General features: G+C 50.3%; 1 protein-coding gene across 9 annotated transcripts in view; it reads left to right on the top strand.

Moving 5' to 3' along the window:
* The window catches only part of ITPR1 (inositol 1,4,5-trisphosphate receptor type 1), a 157,893-nt gene that overhangs the window by 85,247 nt on the left and 57,166 nt on the right, over window positions 1-15,480 (top strand). For 3 of the 9 annotated variants that reach the window (XM_074550298.1, XM_074550299.1, XM_074550293.1), the window contains 4 exons: window positions 829-940; window positions 4,267-4,296; window positions 13,619-13,654; window positions 15,130-15,180. In XM_074550298.1, the coding sequence (XP_074406399.1) occupies window positions 829-940; window positions 4,267-4,296; window positions 13,619-13,654; window positions 15,130-15,180 (229 nt within the window). The remainder of the gene's footprint in view (window positions 1-828; window positions 941-4,266; window positions 4,297-13,618; window positions 13,655-15,129; window positions 15,181-15,480) is intronic. The other 6 variants (XM_074550301.1, XM_074550296.1, XM_074550302.1 and 3 more) reach the window with 4 other exon arrangements.

Raw genomic sequence — 15,480 nt, 5'->3', positions numbered from 1 at the left:
TTGTTTTGCTTTTTTCCAATCTTGTGCCCTGTGGAATGGAGCCCTCTTACCCAGCTTGGTAAATATTTGAGATCCTCTGAAATATCTGTAAAAATCAGTATTTTTTGATATGGTCATGGCAATTTGTCCTTGGTGGGGGAGAAAATAAGCTTGTGGGAATGGGGGAAGACTGGTTGATGTGTTCTCCCAACGAATGCTTCAAATGTCTGTTTGCTGCAGGATGCAAATGTCCTGAGCAGTTGTACAAATGAGTTACAGTTTGAGCTGAGCAGTTATTGATACTGCCTTCACCCCGGGAATGTTCCCGAGGTGCTGGGTGAATACACCAGTGTCAGCTGTTGTCATGGGCATCACCAGCGCTGGAGGGAAGGAAAGGGGAGATTGCAGGGGCTTTTAGAGGGCAAATTGAGAGCAGATCCCCTCACCTCCTGTAGGGTGGGCTCTGTGCAGAGGTGGTGGAAGCTGGGCACTGAGTCAGTCCCAAGTGCTGGGTGGGATGGATTTGGGGCTGCACCCTCCAGGGCTCTCAGTCTGTTTTGAACCAGGTTGAATAGATCTCTCACTGTTAGCTGGCTGTTCTGGAGCACCACCATGCCCTGGATCCCACTGATTCCTTGCTGCCTGCAGCCAGAGGGGTTTTTGGCTCTTTTCCTGCCCACAGCTTCCCCTGGTAGCTGTCAGGTGTTGTTCTGGAGAGGAGGCTCCAACATGGGTGTGTAGCAGTATGATGATAAACCTGGTTTGCAGCATAAACCAGAGCAGATAAGCACATATATCTTACCCCATTTTTAGAATATTTGCACTAACCTGATTGATGGCTTTTTTCAGGTTAATTAAGCACACAAAGCAGCTGCTGGAGGAGAATGAGGAGAAACTGTGTATTAAGGTATTGCAGACGCTCAGGGAAATGATGACCAAAGATAGAGGCTATGGAGAAAAGGTAAGGTACAATCCAGCATTCTGTTAAACACTGCCTTTATTCGGTCAAGGAAAACAAAACAGCTGCTTTTTTGAGCTGTTTTGTATGTGTAAGCACTCCTAGGCTGGAGCAGGGACAAAACATTTTTAGTCAACTAATACCTTTCAAATCATATTTGAAGTTAAGCTTGTTTCTGCTGCTTTTCTTCTTGAGACTGGCAAGGTTAAGTCTAATCCCCACAGTTGCTGGCACTCTAAAATCTCAATTTTGTTACCTTTTCCTGAAGGCTGTAACATCTTTATTTGATTCTCAGGTCTAGGTGACTCTTCAGGTCACGCAGCCTTGCAACAAGAGGGTGTTTTGTAGCTAATTTGAATTTGTGTACAACTGAGTAATCTTGTTGTGGTTTATAGATGGAAACTCTGTACACCCACCCGTGTTTCTTCTTTCCCTTTCCTACATACAACTCTTGCCTGCTGAGAGCAACATTTTTCTGTAGGTACAGACCTATTCTTTATTCCATCAGGACAGTGTGTACGCTCCCATATGTCTGTGTTTCTAGAAGTGGTTGCAGTCAGCTGAGACTGGGATTTGGAGATTCTCCTGGAATTCCCATGGCACCCAGTGGGAGCAGCTGGGATGGGGCAGGGGCTCTGTGCCCCTGGGAGCTGTGCCCAGGAGCAGGGGGTGTCTCAGCCCAGTTCTCCCCCACAGAAGGGTTTGGAGCTGCTGCTCATGCCCAATTCCCAGCAGAAAGGGCAAAAACTTCAGAGTCTGAGAACAGCAGGCATGGTTTGTAGCAGCTGCCAGGGGGGAGATGCTCCACAGGCAGAGGAACCTGCAGCATCCTGGGCCCTGGCAATGTCAGCAGGAGGCAGGAGCAGGCCGTGGTGCCAGGGCTGAGCCTGGCACACGTGGGTGCGCACGTGTGGCTGCTCCCAGCACACCCAGGCAGTGCCAGGGACGGGAGGCTCCCAGGGAAATGCCCTCAGGGCAGGGATGGCCAGGGCTGTGCTCCCTGCCCTGCCCTGCCAGCCCAGCCCAGCCAGGCACTGCCTCCCTGGGCAGCAGCCGTGGTTTGAGGGAATTCCCTGGGAAAGCAGCACATCCTGTGGGATGGGGAGGGAGCAGGGCAGGGCACAGGTGTCACCTTGGGGCACACTGTCCTCTGCCCAAGTGGCTGAACCCTGTGCTGGGGCATCACCCTCTGTGCCCTCCTCAAGGTCCCTTCTCTGAGGCATCCCAGCTGGAAGGGGCTGCCTGTGGCCAGGCTGCTCCTGGGAAAGGACTGGGGATCCTCTAAAGGGTGCTGCTATTTCCTGGTGAGGAACAGACTCAGTGTAAGCACAGATCACATCTTCTCTAGCACATCAGTGTGTCCTCTCCTGTCAGAGCAGCCAGGAGACACTGTCAAGGTCACCTCAAGTAATAAAAGCAGTGTGTGATGCATGTTGTGTGTAATAAACACCAGTGAAACCCAATCAGAGCTTTGAGAGTTTCCCTTAAATGTAATTTGCCACTGAGAGATTTTCCAAAATGGAAATCCATTTCTAGGAGTTTCTTAGGCTTCATTCAGCTAACTTGGATGAAGCAGTATTTCTAGAAGCTGCAGTTAACATACCTTGCACCATTCAGACCATGGAGAACCCCACAAGGTGCTAAAAAATCTTCCAAGTGTGGCAGAAGCATTGATTGCTGAAGCAGTGGCTCAGTTACATAAGGAGCCAGGATATGCCTGCCTGTGAAGTGATTTCTGAGTCGGAAGGAGCAGCTGATTGCTCACAGATAGACTGTCAGTAGTAGTAGAACAGCTTTTGCTGTCTGGCTGGGAGCACTGCAGTGGGGTTTATTCTCCCTTGTGACTCAGAGAACTGAATTTAGTCACCACCTAAAAGGTAGCACCTTTTGTTTTTAAAATCATCCTGTAGTGTAGCAAAAAAAAAGAGAAGGAAAAACCCCTCTTAAATTGTAAAAACCCTGCTGTAAATCCTGGAGTCCCTGCCTAGAGGTGCTTCCATCCATGGAGGTGCAGAGCTCACCCTTGGGAGCAGTTTATTGACCTCAAGCATGGAACCAGGGAAAGGCTTGGCTTGGAAGGGACCTTAAAGATGGCCCAGTTCCCTCCCTGCCTTGTGCAGGGACACCTTCCACAGCCCAGCCTGGCCCTGAAGCCTTGCAGGGCTGGGGCAGCCATCCCTGCTGTCTCTGGGCAGCCTGTGCCAGGCCTCCCCACCTGGACAGGGCAGGATTCCTTCCTGAGAGCCCCTTAAAGCCTGGCAGTGCAGAGCTGGCATCCCTGTCAGGATTTTAATTGGGCAGGGTTCCTTCCTGAGAGCCCCTTAAACCCTGGCAGTGCAGAGCTGGCATCCCTGTCAGGATTTTAATAGGGCAGGGTTCCTTCCTGAGAGCCCCTTTAGACCCCTGGCAGTGCAGAGCTGGCATCCCTGTCCTGTCCCTGTGCCAGGGCTCTCAGCTGTCCCTCCCCACCCGTGTCCAGAGCTCTGGGCAGGTTCTGGCAGTGCCTTGGTCCTGCTGCAGCCCCTGTGGTGCCCTCAGGAGCAGCCTGCCTTCCATAAGGATGTGCAGGGCTCCTCCTGGGCTGTGCCTCTCCCAGCCCACAGATGCCCTCGCCCTGCTGGCCCTGAGCAGTGCAGGGGGACACGGGTGTGCTCCTGTCACCCCGAGCCCTGCTCCCACAGCTGGGGCTCCTCAGCAGCCAGCAGACCCCGTGGGCAGAGCACAGATGCACAGGAGCCTGTGGGAAGGCTGAAATTTTTCCATATTGCTGCAGACTCCTCGCTTGGCACGCGCTCAGGATGGCTCAGTGACGGGGAGCATACTGTGCGGTATTTAATAGGCACAAAACTGCTCCACATTGACAGTGTAGGCTAGACCCAAGTTTTTCACTGTGCTGAAACATGTCATTCATGCACGTCTCCCCGGGTGCCTAGCAGCTGACTCGCCTCAGCTCCGCAGGGCTCAGATTGGGGAGCTCCATTTTCCCTCGCAGAGTGGAAATGCAGCCCCTGAGCTGCTGCTGCTCTGCTCGGGGCTCGTGACACTCCCGTGCCCAAGGGTGAAGTCCTTGGCTCTGGGTCAGGCAGCCCACGTGGGCTGTCCCTGGCACAGGAACAAAGCCAGGGTACATCCTGCCTCCCAAGCTGCCTGGCACAGCAGTGGCTGTTCCCTAACCCAGAGCTGGCAGATGTTCCTCGTGCCCACTGCAGAAATAATGTTGGATTGCAGCATTCAAGTGTTAAATGATTTATAAGATCCTTACATGAAATTTATGTTTCTTTTCTCTTACTAATCCTTGCTTTCAATTCTTCCCCTTCTTTCTTTCCCAGCAGATTACCATTGAATTGGATAATGCTGAGGTTTTAATTTTATTTCTCTTCTCCAGTGTTGTTTCTATGGTGTTTGTTTTACCAGTAGCCCTGTGATCTGTCCTGTCTCTGCAGCACTGAGCGTTCTGATTTGTGTGCATGTGTCAGTGAATTAGTGGTTCTCGGTCTGCTGTGTGTCTATCCTGGGAATAGTTACCATAACTAATTCCACATGTCATTTCTTGCAATATTAATCCAGATGGAGAGTTATCATTTTTGGTAGTCTGCAATCAGCTGGTGCCATGGTAGATCCTGTGAAGTTTAGGATCAGATCTGGAGGGTGAACTGCTCTGAGCAGTCAGCATTTAGCACTTGGCCACCATTCCTTTGTCATGTGTGGAGGGGTTATTTCTTATTTGGAAAGCCAAATAGTGAGCTTTAATGGTGTCCTTGAAGGAGCTGGAGGGAGGTGGGTGCAGGTGGGACTGGGAAGGGGCAGAAATTGTGTAGAATTTGTGTTCCCAAGAAGGGACAGTGACAGTGCTGCAGCTCGTGAGAGCCTTGCAGTGCCCTGGCTGTGCCCCAGTGGGGTGGGAGGTGTGGAACCCGGAGGAATCAGTGATTTGGGAAGCTGTTTGTGGGTGAAAAGCCCCGTTTGAGGGAAAACTTGGAGCTGAGCTGACGTGGAGCTTTCCAAGGACTCTGACGAGCCTGGAGTCTGGTCAGGGCAGGGCGGAGGGAGCTGAGCTGCCTCTGCTCTGCAACTTCCTCATCAGCTCAAAAAAACCCTGGTGTGGGTGTGGAATTTGCATAAATGTATAATACTGAGAAAGTGATTGACTGGCACCTTATTTTACTGAAATACCACGGAAAAAAGAAATATTTTCCTCTCAGTGCTTTGTTTCCTGTGTTCTCTCCCAAGCCAGCCTTTTATTTGGAGCAAAGCTCAACCACTTAAAATGTCTAAAGCATTTCTGACCTTTATTTAGTGGAGTAGGTCATGAAATCTGCAGAAAGCAATTTACGGTGTGGCTTGTTGATTTTGATGTTAACCACCTGAATTCACTGGGTAAACTTCATTCTGAAAATGAAATATTTGGGGACCTTGCCTGGTGAAATGGATTTGAAAGCCAAACTCTTTATCACTAAAGTGGACAAATAATGTGCACATTACCCAAGGTTGGGCTGGAGAGTGTTTTCTGTTTGGGGGGATTTTAGGGCTGGAACTGAAGGTCCCTTCCCTAAGAAACAGGTTTCCCATCACTGCTTTTGGCCCAGAGTCTGATTTTGACCTGAAAGGCAAATTTCTTGTTGCACAAGTTCATTTACTGCCGTGCCATCACCTCTGAGCTGTGCTGGGGTGAGATCTCAGGTGTGTCCCCATGCTCCACACACACTCCTGGCATTACAGAGGTGCTCTGCTGTTTGTTTCTCTTTGTTTTTTTTGTTAATAAACCCATTTTTTCCCCTTTCAACCTGGGGCATACACCCCAGCAGCCTGCTCTGGTTTCCAGAAGTTAACCTGTAGCACAGAAATGCTTCCACCAGGCCAGGTCCTTTGGATGATGTGCTGCTGCAGCTTCCCAGAATAGCACGTGTGTGTATATGTATAATTTTAGCTTGGAGAAACTTCAGAGAGAAAGTTGAATTGTTTAATTGCAAATTAAGTCATAATGTGAAACTCTTTTCCCTTTGGTTTCTGGCTGTGATGTGCTGTCTTTGCCTGCAGTAAATCAGCCAGAGCGTGCAGAACAATTTAGGATTTGGTCTGGAGGCTGCAAAGGAGGAATTTTATTGCCCCTTAATGGAGCAAGTGCATGGAAGGAGCAGGTGTGTGTGTAAGCATCAGCACTGAGCACTGGCTGCACAGGGAAGGGATTCAGATGGAGCTGGAACCACTGGCAAGTCTCAGAAATTCTGGGATTTTCTGGTTTCCTTTTTTGGCCCCTTGTCAGCCCTGGAAACTGTAAACATTTAGGGCAAAGAATACAAAATTCTGCATTATTATTATTAGTAAAATTATTGACTTGCTTTTCTGTCAAGACTATGCACACTTGAGATGTTCTGATCAGCTGAAATGCTCCTTGTTCCCTCAGGGAATGCTCCACTGAAGTAACTGTTGATGGCTTGATTTCATGGTGGAATTTTATGTAGGTTGAGTTATCTTAGTTGTGTCCTGCAAGGTAATTCCAGCGAGCAATGGGTCTCAAAAACAAAGGATATAAAAACCACCAGGAGATCTGTGTTTGTTAGTGAAAATCATGACAGAAAGTCAGGAAAGACCCTCTTTGGAGTGTCCTTTGGAAGTGGGTAAATAATGCTGGAATTCACCCAGTGGCAGGAAATCCCCAGAGTGTGAGGCTGGCACCAGCCCTGGACAATTCTGGGCTGAGCTTGGGGGCTTTGGGTGCTGGAGGAGTGGAGAGGAAGGGAACAGCAGAGGTGGTGCTGTTGTCCTAACTCACACTTTTATTGAGGGTTTATGTGCAATTCCCTTTGTGCTGGAAAGGAGGGACGGGGAGGACTGCAGTTTTCCAAGGAGAAGCAGTGGAGCATTGATAGAAAACCCAAACCATGAGTCCCACCACACTGGCACCACGGCTGTGTTGGTTCTCTCCCGGTTTGGGGGGTTGAGAGCTCGGAGCTGGCCTTTGGGTTGTGCTGTGGCTGCTCTGTGCCTCTCCTGGAGCGTGGGGTGGGAGCAGGAGCTGAAGGGCTCAGCGGGCGTGTGTGACATGGGCTCTGTGCAGGTGTCTCAGGTGAGAAAGCCAAAACCCCAAGGCAGGGCATTGTCCTTAGAAGCCCTTGGGCTGAGTCTCTGTTGTGGCCTCCTTCCTGGGCTGGAGCTGCCCTAATCCTGTTCCTGATGGAGCCTTGTTGCTCTCTCAGGGAAGAGCTTTAGGGCCAAGGTGAATTCTTGCAGCAAGTGTGAATCCTCACACAACAGCAAGAGCTAAACCCTGCTTGTAATTGCACACAACAGCTTAATGTGCTGTTAATGCAATCCTCAGCCCACTGAGGAGTGCGGGCGTGATGCAAATGCAGATTTGCTGCTGTTGCACGCTGAGCTGCACCGTGGGCTCCCTGTGCTCCAGCCCAGCTCTGGGAAAGGTTCCTGTCCCTCCTCCCGGCCAGGGCTGCCCTTTGGGGACACCGTGGCCCAGTTTCCACCTGCAGTGCGAGTCCTGGCTGCTGAAACAGCCCTGTCCTGGAGGAGCCATGGGTGTTTGCTGGCCTGGCAGGCAGGGCCCGTCGGGGCTGACCTGCAGGTGGCACGCGCAGGATGCCGATCGCGCTGGGAGATGGCCTACTTTGCTTTTTGTTTTTTTTTATATTCCTTTTTCCCCTCCCAGCCACATTGCAGTGAGCTGTTCCGCTGGGCACCTGCCAACATTCAGGCAGCAGTTACATAAGAAGAGCTTTTTTTCCTGGAATTTAGGCCCGCTGCTGATGTGTGACCTTCAGCAGTAATTGCCAATAAAGGCGCTGGGGATGTTTACAGGCACCGCGCTGGCCCGCGGCCCGCGCCGGTAGCGCCGAGCTGGGCTGGGCTCTGCTCCCCGGCTGACCCCTCTGCACTGCAGCTCAAATTCCAGGGTGAAATGGGGTGCTCTGCTTCCTCCAGCCTGATCCCACTGCACTGCAGCTCAAATTCCAGGGTGAAATAGGGTGCTCTGCTTCCCCCAGCCTGACCCCACTGCACTGCAGCTCAAATTCCAGGGTGAAATGGGGTGCTCTGCTTCCCCCAGCCTGACCCCACTGCACTGCAGCTCAAATTCCAGGGTGAAATGGGGTGCTCTGCTGCTCCCCAGCCTGACCCCTCTGCACTGCAGCTCAGATTCCAGAAATGGGGTGCTCTGCTTCCCCCAGCCTGACCCCTCTGCACTGCAGCTCAAATTCCAGGGTGAAATGGGGTGCTCTGCTCCCCAGCTGACCCCACTGCACTGCAGCTATATCCCAATTTTCACACTGAAATGGGGTGCTCTGCTGCTCCCCAGCCTGACCCCACTGCACTGCAGCTCAAATTCCAGGGTGAAATGGGGGTGCTTTGCTTCCCCTCAGTCTGATTTCACTCCACTGCAGCTCTCTTCCAATTTCCAGGGTGAAATGGGTGTGCTCTGCTTCCCCCAAGCCTGACCCCACACCACTGCAGCTCTGCTTCTATTTCCAGGGTGAAATGAGGGTGCTTTTCTTCCCCTCAGCCTGACCCCCCTCCACTGCAGCTATATTCCAATTTCCAGGGTGAAATGGAGGTGCTCTGCTGTTTCTGGAGTATGGGCCAGCAGCCACTCAACCAAACCCAGCACGGAGTTTCCCTTGTATTATTTATTTGTTAGGGTTGTGTTGGTGTTTTATCTGGTTTTTTCAGCAGTGGCACTTCTTTATGCAGCTGATTTATCTACAGGCAGCTCTATCCAGTAAAATGCACTTGCAGACCCACTCAGTAGAGTTTAGGTTTGGGGTTTTTTCACCTCTTTGCATTAGTCTTGAGGTTTCAAGTAGGTGGAAAGGGAACTGAAAATTCTGGTTCAGAGGGGTTGCCTGAATTAACCTTTTCCCTGCTCTTTACTATGATAAACTAAAATTCCAGTGTCTAAGGTGCAAAATATGTGCTGTTTTATGCATTTTTGATTGGAGTTAGGAAGTGTATTAACCTCTTCAGAGCTGCAAAGCTGCACTCGGGAATTATTTTCCTCATAGAGATCTTACTCTGCCTCATAGAGATCTTACTCTGCAGTCATTTCTCTTGTGTATTTTGCACTTAGACAGTGCTTCACTTGTTATGTCTCAAGCAGAGGAAATGCAGGCACTCATAAATTTTTGTGGGCTGCCTTATATTTTTTTTTTCCCTTGAGAAATCCTGCGATCTTTGGACAGGGCTTTTTTTTTTTTTCCTTTTTTTTTTTTTTTTTGACACAGACTGGAATTGGTGAACTCCTTGGAAAAGGAGGCTGGAACATTTCTTACAGTTACTTGTCACCAAAAAAAATAGTAGTTATTCCATCTTACTGCTAATTAAAACTGCTGCTGTAAAATGTGTTGTGAAGGCAGCTCTCAGTGCATTCAGCAGAAGTCCTACAAGACAGAGGATTGAAAGAGGAGGAAGTGCTTGAACTCACAGTGAAGGGCAGACACTGAGGTCTCCAGCTCCTGGAAAGTCCCAGCCTGAGTTGAAACATGATTTCTCCACTGAAAACTCTGGAGAATGAGGGAAGGCATTCCCCTAGGTAGATCTTGGTGCCCTCGGGGTGCAGGCACTGGCAGCCCTGTGGCAGATCTGCCTCCTCCTCAGCTGGCAGTGCCCAGATCCCTGGGGAGGGATGTTCAGCCGTGTCCCTGCCCTGGGTGTGGGACAGGGCTGGGGGGCTGCTCCTGCCCCCAAAATCCCATGTGTCTCATGGGGAGCCTGTGCCAGAACAAGGTGCTGCCCCACATCTCCTGATTTAGGCAGGGCTGAGATCCTCCATCCCTGAAAATGTAACGTGGGAAGTTTGTCAAAGCAGTTCAGTGCTCCTGGGCCCCAGTTATTCCCCTCTGCCCTGAAACTTCTCCATAACAAGTCAAATGCTTGTTTGACAAACACCTACAGATCATCTGCAGGGGCTAGAAATTTCCTATCCAAATTTCTCCTCAGCTCCACAAGGTAACAGTGTTGGCTTTACAAAGGGGACTTGGCAAGGAGGCTGCACAGAGTTTTGTGGTATTTTTAAAGAGTTATGAAGGACAGCAACATAATTTGTGCTCTAGTCTGTTGCCACGAATCAGACAAGGTGATGCTTTTGCTGTGTGCCTTTCAAGGAAGAGCTGATGGTATTTCAAAGGGGAGAACAGAGAAATTCAGAGAAAGGAGGAAAAAGTGGAAAGGGACTTGCAGGATTCAATCTGAGCAGCCATTCCCACTGGAATTCCAGCTCCTGCTGAAAATGGCAATGCAGGAGCTGAGGCAGAGGCTTCAGAATAACATTTATCTGAAATCTTCACTCTGGTTCCTTGCATCTGGATGTACAACCTGGCTATCAAAGGCTTAATGTGCAATTTGGCCGACTCTGCAGTTGTATTTTCCCTTTTTATTTCCTCCTCTCTGCCAAATGTCTCCCCCTGCCACCCCAGTAATGAGATGCCATATGCAGGGAATTGGGTCAGTTCCTGAATTCACAGATTTTGGGGCCAGAAGGGACCTCTCAGTGACGGAACCTGCCTTCCTGCACAGCCCAGGGCATCCCATTCCTCACCACTGTCTGTCCATGGAGCCAAATCCATGGAGCTGGGCTCAGCTTCCTCAGTGCTGAGCTCAGGGACCTCCCAGGACAGGAGAGAAGATGTTTGGAGAGACCTGGAGGAATTGTGTGGAGGTTTGGAAAATGTCATCAGTTCAGCAGGCTGAGGTTTTTCACCTCTGGGGCAGCCTGAAGTGTAGGAGATTGGAATTGTGCTGGTTTGTCCATTATTTTGTCAGAATTGCAAAGTCTGGTGAGGTTGAAGAGAAGAGGACCAGGTTTTTGAATGGTGTTTGTGTGTGGTCACACAAATGTGAGTTTCCTGATCAGAAGATTTCCCTCTCATTAGCTACAATGTGAGTGTTTTCCAGCCTGTTTTGCTGAAGCCACTCTCTGGAGCAGCCCCAGTCTGTGAACTGGAATCTCCACCAGCCTCTTAAATGCACTTTTTCAGGCCTTTTCACTGCTCTGTGGTCTGGGTGTTCACTGGACGGCTGGGGTAAAAAAGTGGAGAAAAGCAATTCTGGTGCTTCACATTTGAATGAAAGTGTCTGCTTTTCCTCCAACCTTCTCTACTCTATCACAGCAGTAGTTTGAATTTTCTCTGAAGGAAAGATGAAGCAGCTTCCATTGTGATTGTTATTTTGAAAGCAAATGAGACCAAAACTTTGAAGAATTCCTCCAAACTGCAAAGGAAGAGGACGGAAAGCTCATCTGTATCTCAGACATTGAACTCAGCCTGGAGCTGTCACGTGCCCTGGTGGTTTTTGAGGGCCACACATCCCCTCGTGAGTCAGACAGTCTGTTCTGGGAAGCACACGTGGCCTGAGCTGGGGAAGTGCTGCTGGAAGCGCTGCGGTCACCAGCGGGTCAGGGATTGTGCATCTCCTGCCCTCAGGGCTCATCAGGAGCTTTATTGGCCAGCCTTGGGGGAGTGGAAGCTTCAAAGGAACAGAGAGGGTTTTGCTCAGCAGGCTGGAAGGACCTTTCCCTCCTGCCTGTAGAAAGCACAGAGGTTGGGCTCCGACCTGGCCACCCACTGGGTTTGAAGCTGCCCACTGTGTCCTGCTGATCACTGCCTGTGTTTGGTACTCCAAAACCTGCCCCTGCCCCCCAAACCATCCCTGTCCTATAGCTGCAGAGCTGAAATCTAGGGAGGCACAAGAAACCTTGGAAAATGACTGCTCTGGGCTGCTCTCCCACCCTGTTCCATCCTTGTACAGCATAAGGTGATGTTTGGCTGTTGCAGCACACACAGGAGAGTGCAAAGTGTAGCACAGCAACAAGAGCTCAATAATTCTTTGCTGTTTGACCCCGTTTTGACTCAAAGAATAACAGTTTCAGGATTTGGGGTTTATGTTCTTACTGGAAGATGGCAGAGGCTGTGCTGCTGTGGGTGATCCTCGTGGGCATTGCCCAGGGCAGTGGTTTTGCTGCCAGGTCAGTGTGTGGGGCTGGCTCTGATGTGCTGCCTGTGCCACAGAGGAATTTGTGAGCTGGAATTTGTAATTTTAGCTTGAGAAGGAGCAAACGATCAATTTTATGTGGTTCTTCATCTGTGCTGTTGGGCTTTTCAGCCCCAGAATGTAAATGTGTGTTTGGTTGAAATGGGATCAAGGTATCAGCCCAGGAATCCCAGAATGGCTTGGGTTGGGAGGGACCTTAAATCTCATCCAGTGCCACCCCTGCCATGGCAGAGACACCTTCCCCTGTCCCAGGCTGCTCACGGAACTCCATCCAGCCTGGCCTTGGACACTTGAAGGGCTGGAAAATCCACAGTTTCTCTGGGAACCCTGTCCCAGTGCCCAGAAGGAAACTTTTGTTTGGAATCCTGAGTCCAGCAGTCGTGTCCACTTGACCCGTGAGCTTCAGTCTGCCTGGCCAGGAGGAAGGGAGCTCATTTCCCCTGCAGGGAGCTGGCCTGTTTGCCTTGCTGCTGTTGGCTCGGGGAAGGCAGGGGTGTTTCCTGTGCCCCAGGCAGGCTGTGCACTGGGACAATGTGCCCAGGCTCGGGGCTGCAGCCGGGGAGCAGGGCAGGGCAGCACGGTGTGTTCCTCTGCAGGAACCTGCTGCTTCCTGTTCCCTCCTCTGCTCAGACCCTGCCTGCTTCCACTTGGCCGCACCAGGATCAGCATGCTTGAGACGTGTCCAGGAGCGGTGACAATGCGAGGAAACCTCCACCAAAGGCCATGGGAGCTGGCCAGGAGCAGAGTCCCTTGGGAGGAGAAGGGAGAAGGGTCTTTTTCCTGGCCAAGGAGGCCCAGCAGGGGAAGTGCTGGCTCCTGGGGCTCCTTCCTGGGAAGTGCAGCCTCATTTTTCCTCCTGCTGCATCTGTGGCCTCCCTGTGACTGTTCTGGGCTCTCCCCAGGCTGCAGCAGGTGCTGGGCTGCTCTCCCAGTCTGCACTCCCTTGGTCTGTCCCTGCCTGTGGCACACATGGCCAGGAATGCTGGCTCAAGTTGGGGTTACAGGATTGTGAGAGTGTTATTTCCTGGTGTCTGCTCCTGAGAATTACAGCAATTTCCCCACAATTAATTCAGCAGTTGAGTTTGGATGTTCAGTTCTCTGTTGTGTGTCTGTGCTTGACTAGATAAAAGTTACTTGTCTTCATCTGTTTCAGTTGAAGATCAGCATTTTAAATTTGAAAAGCTGTCACCATTCAGGCCCTTATTTCCTTGCTCCTGTTTGGTGCTGTGTCGTGTATCTTTTATCTTGAGCAAAGTATGTTTAGAGATGAGAATCCACAGAATACCTTTTTTCAGCAAAAATTATCAGGCTGCTACCTTTGTGATACACAGCCCTGGCCTCCTCCTCCCCGCTGGGGTGGATGTGCAGCATTCCAGTGACAGATCCTGGGGCTGTGGTCCCCAAAGTGCTCTGGGCACCTGCAACTGCATTTTTTGGCTTGTGCCTCTGGGTTCATGCACAGCAGTTTGGGGTGTTCCAAGGATCCCTGTGAAATTTGCCAAATGTGGCCCTTTTGGAGCAGGGTGGGAGAGTGTAAGCAGTGATTACAGCTACAGTTCATTTGTGATGATTCAGCTGAAGGCAAGTGCTTTGCCAGCTCCCTTCCCCTCACTGTTGACCACTGGATGACTGTTGGGATGGAAGATTCTGGAGGAATAACTAATTTTTCTGCATTTTACTTTCAACTAGCTGCCGCAAGCTCCAGAAACGGAGAGCCCTGTAGAGGTGTGTCAGCCACCTATATTTGTACACACACAAATATTGGTGTTTCACTAGTCCTAGTGGAGTGTCTTGTTGGTAAAAACCCCTGTGAAGTGTGTGTTCCTGCCTGGTGTTAGACAGTGGAAATAAGTAGATTTGTTAAAGTGCCTTAATCCAATACAGCATCAGTGTGGTAGTCTGAAAATATTAAAAAAAAATTGTAAGCTAATCCTAAGTCTGCTCCTTTCAGCCATTTCCTTTATTCTTTAAGGGTGGCACTGGGAGAAGTCTCCTCTCAAATTTTCCTACATTGGCAAAATGAGATTTCATTTTGGCTCCTAATGCAGAATTTGGTTTTCCCTTTGCCTCACATACTTAAAAACTTCAATACTTTAAGGAAAGGGAAGTTCTTAGTGGAAGCTTTATAACTCCAGAGCAACTGATGTCCCATTGAAAATGCCCCAGTGGACAAGCTCAGGGTCACTACACTTTGTCAAGGCCACTGGTTGTAAGGGTGATGGATATGTCCTTCATGTGCATAAAGCAGATTATTTGCCAAACAGAAGGCAGGAAAATTTATCAAATCTTAAATTCCTTTGAAATTCGTGGGACATCCAGACATGGCATTGGTAGATTGTACAACTGGGTGCCAAATCAGTGCAAATCTAAATGAAACAGCATGGGAGTCTAAATCTGAGAGAATGTTGATTCTCTGAGCTGTGAAGTTTTTATAAATGTGAGATCATGTAGAAAAAGAAGTGTTTGTGATGGTTTAGGCCTTTGTATTTGTAAATTTTGTGGAATAGTGTTTCAATGTAACCTGAAACTCTGAGTGGTCATCGAATGGATTTGAGATGTCTGGGAGATGGCTCCTGGTTTCTGATGGGTCCCTTTATAGAGCTGTTATTCTACACCTTTGGAGATGCCTTAAAGCAGCAAAACCATAATGTGTTTCAGCTTTGCAAAGTGGAAGTTTCATTCCTGGAAGTGAATATCTCCAGTGAGAGGGGTTTGATTTGGAGACGTGCCCAGGGCAGCTCAGTGAGTCCCCAGTGCCATCCTGGCCGTGGGGAGGGAGCCCAGGCTGCGCCAGAAGCCCTCCCCAGTCTCAAATGAGTTTCAGTGACCACGGTGGGATGTGCTGGGGTCCCTCACCCCAGAGTGTGTGTCCAGGGGCTGGGGACAGTGTTCTGTGTGTCTGTGCATGGGCATGCGTGGGCCGAGCCCCCTGAGCTGTGTGGAGCTGTGCCAGCAGGCAGAGCCCGAGTGTTTCCTGAGCACTGCTGGCACTCCTGCATGCCAGGGGCTGTGTGAGGGTGGCAGAGCAGAGGGCTCAGGGCTGGCAGAGGGCAGGTGTCCTGTTCTGGTGGTTTGTCAGTCCATCTCCCCCATCTCCCCCCTCGCATCCAGCTGTGACTCCCCAGTATTCCCATGAGTGCCAAGCTGTTGGTCTCTCTTGAGTGTTGTTCTGCTTTAAAATGAACTTTCTGCACGTGCAGCAGGAGCTTGATCAAACTCTACCCCAGAGGCAACTGGAGGACCATAGAAGGGTATGTACAGCAGTCGAGCACGTTCAGAACCCATCTCTCCCTTTCCCCTGTAAACAGTGAAGCCTAAGTCGTGTAACAAACTTGTGTGGTTAAATGCTGGCTGGAAAATCCAAAAAAGGAACCCTATGGACAGAGTGAGGTGCTGGAGCCCCTTCTCTGGGTTACATGGAAGGGACGAGTGCTTGGCTGCTCCAAATTGAACTCAGGTCCTGGTCTGGTCCATTCCCACTGTCCAAACCTTCCCTGTGGGTGCTGATCACTCTGCTGTGAGGTGACATCCATCAGTGCTGCTGGAGCTGG

Source organism: Zonotrichia albicollis, chromosome 12 (genome assembly GCF_047830755.1).
Source record: "Zonotrichia albicollis isolate bZonAlb1 chromosome 12, bZonAlb1.hap1, whole genome shotgun sequence".
NCBI lineage: Eukaryota > Metazoa > Chordata > Aves > Passeriformes > Passerellidae > Zonotrichia > Zonotrichia albicollis.
Note: the sequence above shows the minus strand (reverse complement) of the source record. Positions and strands in the feature narration are given on the sequence as shown.